Below are 10,719 nucleotides of genomic sequence, written 5' to 3'. Positions count from 1 at the left end.
GTTTGCCACCTTGAACTGAATAATAAAGGTGGAATATAAAACAAACAAACAAACACAAAAAGCAGAGATGCAAAACTGAAAAAGATTTCTTCCATTAGGAACAGAGAAGACCTTGCTTAAAAGACTGGCACATTGCCAAGAGTTAAAGAATACTTCATTAGCTGGGTAATAATGAAGAGGAAAAGGAGTAGAATAAGATAAAGAAAGGAGGGGAAAATAATTAGCCAAGGAGCTAATAGAAACAAAGACCTTCATGATGTGTGGAGTGCAAGATACAGAAGAGAGACAAATTGGGGAGAAGGACAACTAGTAAGAGGAAAACAATGAATACTCCTCTCTTTTTTGGATAAAAATTATCCATTGCCTTCAGCTGAAAAGCAAGTTCTTACTTGCTTTCCTTGCTGCTGAGTGTTGGCACAACAGTGAAAAAAGCTCCCTGATTTGTTTAGTAGGGGTAGTGTTGCAAAAGGTGATCACATGACCCTGGAACAATGTGACCATTGTAAATATGAATCGGTTGCCAAGCATCCGAATGTAAATCACATGACCCTGGGGATGCTGCAATGGTCATAAGTGTGAAAAATAGTCATAAATCACTTTTTTCAGTGCCGTTGTAATTTTGAACAGTCACTAAGCAAATTGTTGTAAGTCAAGGACTAATTTTATGGGTTGGGGGTCACCACAATATGAGGAACTGTATTAAAGGGTTGCGGCATTAGGAAGGCTGAGAACCACTGGTATAAAGACTCCTGCCCTGGGCATGGGGTTGGACTAGAACACTTCCAAAGTTCTGATTTTAAGGTTCTAAATCAGGGGTCTTCAAACTTGGCCCTTTTATGACTTGTGGACTTCAATTCCCAGAATTCCTCAGCCAGCATGCCTGGCTGAGGAATTCTGGGAGTTGAAGTCCACAAGTCATAAAAGGGCCAAGTTTGAAGACCCCTGTTCTAAATATTCTCACTGGACCAAAGAGGCAGGGGACTTAAGTCAACCTTAATCATATTTTTCCTCATACAAGGTTACTGTACTGTTTCATACCCAAGAGACTCAGCTAAACTAATATTTTTAAGGGATGCAATGCAAAATATGTAGCTTGATTTATAAGAGAGAAAGTACTTTGCTCAGCAAAGAGTGAACACCACCCTACTAAACCGTGAACTTGGAACAGAACATTTTAAATCTTCTTTGGTGTCAAATGACTGGTGATTCGACATCACTGTACAGAGAAGGGAGGAACCACCAAATTTATAGCACAGCTGGTCAGGCAGCACATCCCACCAATGGATTTATTTACCAAATTTATAGATGAGTTATTACAAATTCTGATATTACTTCTACTTAAGAACTCCACACTCTTGGAAGGAAGTTTTATTTACATTTCTAGCCGAACAATCTCACAATCATCTCAAGGATTAAGATGTGGATGTGTCATTTTGATCCAATGCCTACGTAACAATAAAAAACAATTCTTTATAACTCTATAATCATCCTATCTTGCTTGCTTAGCAGTGATGTACACTGTATGCTTTTTCTTGTTTGGCCAGACTAGATAAATGAAAAGAAAAAAGAAAAAAAAAGGAAATATCACTTATGTAAGCATTATTGTTCTGTGAAGTTCTTGTTTTCTATGAACAAGTTGGCATTGAAAACCAATTTGTGTCTTATAAATCAGAATATAAAGAATCTGTTGTGCAAAGCAGGCCATAATAATCTGGAAATTTTACTCAACGGGGATAACCACAATCACTGGAATACAACCAAAAATTTAAGTGGGATAATTTTCTACTTGGATGGAAATGCAACTTTTATTAGACCATAATCCCACATAAAAATATGCAACTATATTTTTGATAGTTATATAATACAGAAATGTCACATGGCAATTTAGGAAACCTGCTGCATTTAGAATAACCAGAGACAAAGAAATAGAGTATTCCTTTTAATAGTTGCACAGAAACACTCTTTAGGAGTTATAAGGAATACAAAAAAAATGCACTAGATGTAGATGTACTGTAGATGTATTGATGTAGATGTATTGATCTATGGGGAAAACTTCAAACTCTGTAGCTACCTAAAACATTTATTCCGAGGCAAAATGTCATAAAACGAGCAAGGATATCTAAAAATTGGTGTAGCTATTTCAAGGCCAAGTCCACAGTTCTAAATCTGTATAGATTTCTTTTGGTGCTTACAAATACTTGGGTCTGTGTTTCTCAACTTGGCAACTTTAAGATAGCTAGACTTCTAGAATTTCTGGGAGTTTGAAATCCAGACATCTTAAAGTTGCCAAAGTTGAAAAATGCTGTGATTTCTCTACAGGTCTTATAGGTTCAAGAGCCTCTACAGGTCTTATAGGTTCAAGATTGCGGCAAACAAACTACAAAGTGCTCTCCCCAACTTTCTCTCAAGAGAGGAGGTCATCCAACCGTTCTCAGGAACACCAGATTTGGGTAACAGAGCGAGGTGCCCATGGCTGCAAGGAAGATCTGGTTCCTTTAAAAAATGTTCAGTGTTCAAGAAGAGCGCTCGAGAAGTGCAAACCAGCATCTCCGAGGCTATCAAGGAGGGGAGGGGATATTAGGACAGAAGTAAAAAGTGCAGTCCAGCTTTTAAAGTCAAGGAATTTCAGGACCACGGAAAGAAAGGAACTTTCAGAAACCCGCGCTGTAGAAACCAGCTGTAGACAGCTGGCATTTTGCCCTGGAAGGCCTGACTGGCCCAGGCTTTGCGGGAAGCGGGTTTCTGCAATCCAACAGGATTCATAGCTGGCTAAGCCTGTAGAAAAGGCGGGCTGTAGGGTTCAAACCATGAAGGAAGCTCTGCTCGGCCAGCGTGGAGCCTGTGGTGGGCGAGGGGTCCCCTACGCCGCTGCTACCGGCCCGCCTCTCCGGCTCGGCGTGGCTACCTGGCCATTAACAGGCACTTCAGCTCCGCATCGGGCTGGGTCACGCACCGCTCGTCAGAAAGCGCCTTCTGCGGCAGGGCAGGAAGCCGGCAGGGGAAGGGGCGGCGGCTGAGCTTCGTGTCTTTGCCGGCCAGTTAAGGAACCCCCCACCGCTGCCAAACAGCCTCGCCTCAGAGTGGCCGGGCGTGAGGGGAAAAGGGGTGAGGAAAGCTCCGGCTGGAAGGAAGACAATCTCCCCCCCCCAGCGCAACCAAGGGACTGAAGAAGGGGGGGGATGCCGGGTATCCCCAGCATGGGCAATAGACCCATTTTCTTGAAGAGCGGTTTTCCGAGCCAGCGGCATCTTTGGCGCCGCGCCTAGCAGCGCGTCCTCTCCCGCCTCGCCCTCTCCTCCCGCAGAAACTTCGGGTTCCCGGCCGCGTGGAGGTGGAGCGCCTCTACTGCGGAAAGTCCAGCCACTCTCCAAGCAAAACCTTCGGCGAAGAGGCTGCCGCGGCTCCGTCAGCTTCGCCTTCCACACCAGAAAGGGAAGCCGGATTTCCTCGCGCTTTTTCTGGACACCCCTGCCTGGGAAACGCAGCGCCACCTCAGCCACCCCCTTCCGGGTCCCCACGCGAGAGGAAGCAGCCCGCTGGGCTTCCCTGTCCGCTTTCCAACGCTACCCACTCGTCAGGGAAGAAAGCATCTGGTTGAAAACTTCGAAGGACCTTCCTCTCCCCCTCCTTCTCCCGCCAAACTTCGCAAAATGAACCAGACGGCCGGCATTTCCAACACCGTCCGGTGCCCCAGCGGCAAAGGAGGAATGAAGGTATGTGGGAAGCTGATGGCTTCTGTGGTTAAAAAGGAAAAAAAAAGAAAAAGAAAAAGGAAGCCCCGAATGTGCCTTGGGAAAGTTGGGGTGCACAAAGAGGAAGGGGTGTGTGTGTGTAAACGGGGACAGCCCCCCGTTGGCTTCTTACACAGCTAAGTTATTGGCAGGTTGAGGGCGCGCGTGCGTGCACCCAATTATGCTTTTAAAAAACAGTTACGCTTTAAAAAAAAAGCATATACACTTACACGCTGTTTCCTAGGAAAGGTTTTGAGAATGGCGCGCTTCACCTGAAAGACTGGGCTTTTGCCAACTGTACTTTGCCGCGTTAGAGCAGGTCTAAAAACGCAACGCCGTGGTTCCCCCCCCCCAGCTTTGCACGTAGCTGCGCGCGCACGGGGGGGGGGTTCTTCTTGGAAGAGGTTTGCAAGAGTAAAGCTGGAGGTGTATCGCGACGGCGTGTCTTGCTTTCCAAGTTATTCCAAGCTATTTCTTTTTATCGCGTTTCCTCTTCTTTTTCCTGCCGCGCGTTTCCAGCGCATCTTAGCTGAGGAATTAGCGTGAATTGCCCGGGACCAGACTGAGTCCTTGGCATTTCCGCATTTTCTGGCTGGTGGAATGGGAAGGAGTGGAAATAAACGCTGTGAAAGGTGCAAATATATGTTACTGAAAAGTGTGCTGGATCTTGTGTGTGTGGTCTCTTATACATGACAAGGCAGCAGCTGGTTTCTCACAACCTCCCCACAGATTGGGTTTCACTGAAGGTAGGGTATCCTTTCTGTTCACTAACACAAAGATGCTTTGGGGAAAAGTCATTTAGAGGCAAGATGATCATCACTGATATAGCTATATAATAAATGATAAAAATACCATCTCAAAATCATCATGAGAAAGAAATAAAAAATACAGTGAGATAAACATCTTAAAATACTCAACACCAATGAAAAATGTCTAGGATGCTAGGTTGGGTATCATTATATCTTGGTGGGCTCTCTAGCTTATGTGAGCTACCTTAAAAGTGGAGAATCTTATTCTAATACCCACAGTCCTAACTGCAGATCTTGATGGGACAAGCAGCTACAGGCAAATTCCTTAAGTGCTCAGAGCCCTAATATTTATAGCTTTAAAAATATCAAAATCTTGAACTGGATCCCAGAGCAAATAGATTATCTGTGCAGTTCCATTAGAATCACTGTAAATTGGATGGATCTCTTAACATTCCAGCTGTTACAACTGTCTACATAGTAGATTGTCTGTCTCAGTAGGTAGATCAGATAGGAATCAACTTCACAGGTAAGTTACCTTGATTGAGATAGCCTATAAGAACAGCATCTCATAAATCTGGTTCTGCTGTGCATCTTTCTCCTTGCAGTTTAGTAAATTAGGAAGGCGTCTACTTGAATCACTTCTACATATGTATTTGTATCAATAGAAAAGAATATATGTTGAACTGTGGAGGCCTTGGTGGTCTCTGAACTTGGTTATTTGTTGTTTCATTACCCAATTAAGTAACGAGTGTTAGCATAAAACATCTTCAAACAAACAGCCAAGCTCAGAGAGCACCAAGTGCTCCACAATATCTTTATCCCTGTGGACTAAATAAAATGCTTCAGGTATGTTTTGCATATCAAGGTCGTTTTCCTTACTCCTTACCTGAAGCATCTTATTAATCTTCAAGGGCAGTCCCATGTATAACATGTTACAGTAGTCTAACTGTGGGACAGCTAAAACATGGGCTTAGATAGGAATAATTACAGCTGACAAGGAAGAGAAAAGTGATAAAATGCTCTCTGAGGTCCTTACACCATTTTGAACATCTAGTGTTAAAGTAGAATCCAGAAACAATTTGACTGAGAGCAGAATTTGTTAGAAGATGGGTGGCTAGGTAAATGTTTTAAATAAATACATAAAAATAAATACCCAGCAATGAATCTGGTCTTCAAAGGGGAATGCAGTTCTGCTTTGAACAAACTCCAATTCCTATGCAGGTTAACTGCTATGTAGTTTGGGCAATACATAAACCTGAAGAGTCCATAAGGATGAAATCATACCATAAGGATGAAACCAGTCCTAATCATGTAGTCCTCGACTTATGACTACAACTGAGCCCAAAATTTCTGTTGCTAGGCAATGCAGTTGTTAAGTGAGTTATACCCCATTTCATAACCTTCCTTTTCCATGGTTGTTAAGTGAATCTAGCTCCCCCATTGACTTTGCTTGTCAGAAGTTTGCAAAATGTGATCACATGACCCTGGGACACTGCAACCGTCACAAATACAAGCCAGTTGCCAAGCATCTGAATTTTGATCATGTAACCATGGAAAGGCTGCAAATGTGAAAAACGGTCATAAGTCACTTTTTCAGGGCCTTGAAACTTTGAACAGTCACTAAATGAATGGTTGTAAGGCAAGATCTATCTGTAGGGGCCTTCTACTAATCAGTAGCTAATACAGGCTCTAAAACTATATATGCCCTCTTCCCCTCCTAATTCGGAGGCATCTAGTGTGAGGCCCAGTTCAGTAACAATCCCCAGAACTATGTAGTTTGAGACAATATTAGAAAAAAGAAGGCATATCTTTACACGGTAGCTTTTTAATCTTTTAGTCCATGTATAGACCAGTGACTCTCAATATCAGCAACTTTAAAATGTGTGGACTTTAGAGCCAGTTTGGTCTAATGTTAAGACATCAGGCTTGAATCCAGGAGACAGTGAGTTCTAGTCCTCCCTTAGCCCCCAAAGCCAGCTGGGTGACTTTGGGCCGATCACCAGGAGACTGTGAGTTCTAGTCCCTCCTTAGGCGTGGAAGCCAGCAGCATAACTTTGGGCCAGTCATCATGAAGCGGTGAGTTCTAGTTCTCCCTTAGCCTCCAAAGCCAGCTGGGTGACTTTGAACCAATCATCAGGAGACTGTGAGTTCTAGTCCCTCCTTAGGTGTGAAAGCCAGCAGCGTAACTAGGGCCAATCATCATGAGGCAGTGAGTTCTAGTCCTCCCTTAGCCCCCAAAGCCAGCTGGGTGACTTTGGGCCGATCACCAGGAGACTGTGAGTTCTAGTCCCTCCTTAGGCATGGAAGCCAGCAGCATAACTTTGGGCCAGTCATCATGAAGCGATGAGTTCTAGTTCTCCCTTAGCCTCCAAAGGCAGCTGGGTGACTTTGAGCCAATCATCAGGAGACTATGAGTTCTAGTCCCTCCTTAGGTGTGAAAGCCAGCAGCGTAACTAGGGCCAATCATCATGAGGCAGTGAGTTCTAGTCCTCCCTTAGCCCCAAAAGCCAGCTGGGTGACTTTGGGCCAATCACCAGGAGACTGTGAGTTCTAGTCCCTCCTTAGGCTTGAAAGCCAGCAGCATAACTTTGGGCCAGTCATCATGAGGCAGTGAGTTTTAATCCTGCCTTGGGCATGAAAGCCAGCTGGGTGACTTTGGGCCAATCAGTCTCTCTCAATTCAACCCATTTCACAGGATTGTTGTTGTGGGGAAAATAGAAGGAAGAAAGGAATATTAGGTAGGGTCACTGTGTTATTTGTAAATAATAGACTCATGTTATAGGGGAGATGAGTGGCATAAAACATAATAAATAAATAAATAAATAATAATAAAGGCAGGATTTTAAAAAAAATTAAATCTGATTGCTCTAAATATCGAGTTAAATGTGGAAATAAAAACCCTTTGTGGACAACAAAGAAGGATTACACCCAGTAACAGCTGGCAGGTGCCCTTAAATCACACCATCATTGGTGAGGTCATTCAACTGCAGAAGGAGGGGGGGGGTTAAGAAAAAAAACACATTGATTTTATCATTCCACATGCTGTGGTTCATTATATCACCCTGAAGACATGTATCTTTTTTTTAAAAACCGGGTTAGTGGGATGGTATAACAATGGACCTTCTATTGAATGAAAAAGACTTTTGAATTATCCACTCTATTTCATTATCTTTTTCGTACTTTTGAATCAATGTTGACTCTTGGTGATGGCCTGGATTAATCCCTGCGGTTTTCTTGACCAGATTTAGAAGTGATTTGCCATTGGCACCTTTCTGGGGCTGAGATAATGTGGCTAGATCACCCAGCTGGCTTCGTGCCTAAAGTAGGACTAGAACTAACAGTCTCCCAGTTTCTAGACTGGTTTGTTAACAGTTATATCAGATTGGCTCTCAATCATCTTCCTAATATTTAGCAAAACTGAATCATTTCTTATGGAGATTTTTTTCCTTTGCACAATAAATTCTTAAGAGATCTCAGATTTTAGCCTTGGTGTTCTCCAAAAGAATGGTCAATACTGGTGCAAATTTCAACTCCTTATATTCCTTTATTTTTCCAATAATTTTAGTGAAGATTATATCACATAATAAAACCAATACAACTACATAATACTGAGGTACTTAAAAATTAAATAAGAACATGGCAGGTATGGACATCTTGGTTGTTTAAAGCATAGAAAGCCTTTAATTTAACAGACTAATTGATGGAATTGTTTGTCTATTAAATCCAAATGTCTGTTAAATCCAAACGTTTTTATTATTTATTGATTTTTTTCCAGCAACAAGAAACACTCACACATGCTAAAACCAACATCGAGAATGAAAACAGCATATGCATAAAAATAGCTTTTCAGTTCCTGAATAGCATCCAGTAAAACAGGCACTTTCCTTCTTTATCTTTGAATCCTTTGAATGCATGGCGACAGCGCTCCAAGGTTAAAGCCATCATGCTAATAATAGCAAATACCAATGAGCTAGGATCACCAATACATGCACAGAAAACGGGACCCAATTGCACAGTACGGTGAATGCTGTTGGTATAACTTAATTTGAGCTATGTTTCTTTTTTGTTTTCCCCTTCCTTTGTCTCTCAAAGGTAGGCCAGGTCAGGAGAAAGAGAACAACAACAACAACTTTGGCAAGTAGTATCTGCATGATCTCTCAAGCTCTGAAGCATCTTTTTGCTTTCAAACATAAAGCATTACACAGCAGTAGGGTTCGGTGCAAACTTGAAAGAAAATTTCACTTTTTCAGAACAGAACCAGAAAAACAACACAACTCAAGATACATCTACTAGAGCTTTCCCAACTTGTTATTCTTCAGAATGATTGGAAATTCCCAGAATTGCGATACTATCACACATCTCGGTGGAATCAGCTTAAGGAAAAGTGTCCTAATCATTATGTCTTTCACCCAGTATTTACCTACCTAAGAGAAAGCATTCTTAAATTCACCAGGACTTACTTCTGAGTAGATAAGCATAAGATTACATTGTAAATATAGTGTATATATAAAATCTGGAATACAAAATTATATTATTTACTATATGAAGAAATCTAGAACTTTAAATTCAGAACGCAACTGAAAAAATTAAAAATTCTGTATATACATATGTGGATAGATAGATATATGGGCTGTTCTTTTTTATTTAGACCAGGGTCCCCAACCCCGGTCCATCAGTGGAGTAGGTGAAGCTTCATTTGTGCATGCATAGGATCTAGGTTGTGAGCATGAAACCCACCATCCCTTGCTGCTGTTCCACCCCTGCCAGTCCTGGGAGCCTGAAAGGTTGGGCACCATTGCTTTAGATTTTCAGATGCTCAAGAACTTGTGCAAAGCTTCATGAGCAATTATTCAATCAGTAATCAATATAATTGCCCCTGCCTCCTTTTTCATGTTTTTGCCATCTGCCTGAGCCTAAAAGTGATTCTTTAGCAAAATTCATTGAGAAGAAAGCAATTTAGGTGGCAAGAATTCTAGCCACTGAATAATTTCCTGTCTTGGGTTAATCTATCTGTCTGTTTGTCTGTCTGTCTGTCCATTCATCCGTCCATCTGTCCATCCGTCTGTCCATCTGTCCATCCGTCTGTCCATCGTCTGTCCGTCCATCCGTCTGTCTGTCTGTCTGTCTGTCTATCTATCTGTCTGTCTGTCTGTCTGTCTGTCTGTCTGTCTATCTATCTATCTATCTACCTACCTACCTACCTACCTACCCATCCATCCATCCATCCATCCATCCATCCATCTATCTATTTATCTATCTATCTACCTACCTACCTATCCATCCATCCATCTATCTATCCATCCATCCATCCATCCATCCACACACACACACATACACACTAACCTGGAATTTTATTTTCTTTCTAACTGCCTTCTCTCTTCTCTCTGAGTTAATACCTATTTTACCAAGACACTATCAGAATTGTAAATATGGGGATGGTGGAAGGCAAAGGAAAATGGTGACTAGCAACAAGATGGATGTACCCAGTTACAGTGGTAATGGGTGAACAACTGGAAGAGCTGAAAGACCAGGTGAGAAACAGATTGTCCTGGAGAAAATCTATGTGATCACTAACAGTTGACACCAACTTGATAGCCTATAATTATTCAATGAGAAAACTTAAATCTCTAAAGAATGCTTAGATGCTGGGAATGGTGGAAAGCAAGAGAAGAAGATGAGCAGCAGTAAGGGAGGAATGGACTCAGTTATAGTGGTGATTTGGGTGCTCTTGAAGATCAGATTAGGGACAGACCTTCTGGAGAAAATCTACAGGTAGTCCTTGATTTACAACCATTTGTTTAGTGACTGAAGTTACAACAGCATTGAAAAACGTGACATGACTATTTTTCACACAACCATTGTTGCATCCCAGTGGTCATGTGATCAAAACTCAGACACCTGGAAACTGGCATGACAGTTACACTGTCTCAGGGTCACTGTTTGTGACCTTCCCAGTTGGCTTTCAATGAGCGAAGTCAATGGGGGAAAGCTGGATTCACTTAACAAATGTGTGATTTGCTTAACAGCTGCAGTAATTTTCTTAACAACTGATAGGTCATACAATGGGGCAAAACACACTTAACAGCAGCCTTGCTCAGCAATGGAAATGTTGGGCTCAGTTGTGGTCATAAGTTGAGGACTATTTGTATGTGGCCACTAAGAATCAATCCTGTCTTGATAGCACATAATCAAAATATTCACTGGTTAATAGAATATGTATATATTTTAGACACACTAGG

At 42.1% G+C, this 10,719-nt stretch overlaps 1 protein-coding gene across 1 annotated transcript in view; it reads left to right on the top strand.

Annotated features, from left to right (window-relative positions):
* The first annotated feature begins 2,822 nt into the window (after positions 1–2,822).
* The window catches only part of DPP6 (dipeptidyl peptidase like 6), a 570,597-nt gene continuing 562,700 nt past the window's right edge, over positions 2,823–10,719 (top strand). The window contains exon 1 of the mRNA XM_039348637.1: positions 2,823–3,713. Coding sequence (XP_039204571.1) covers positions 3,651–3,713 — 63 coding nt within the window. The 5' untranslated portion in view covers positions 2,823–3,650. The remainder of the gene's footprint in view (positions 3,714–10,719) is intronic.

This window comes from Crotalus tigris, unplaced genomic scaffold (genome assembly GCF_016545835.1).
Source record: "Crotalus tigris isolate CLP2741 ecotype Arizona unplaced genomic scaffold, ASM1654583v1 scf7180000018165.1400786, whole genome shotgun sequence".
Taxonomy (NCBI): Eukaryota; Metazoa; Chordata; class Lepidosauria; order Squamata; family Viperidae; genus Crotalus; species Crotalus tigris.
The sequence above is the reverse complement of the archived record's forward strand: the minus strand, read 5'-3'. Positions and strand labels throughout refer to the sequence as shown.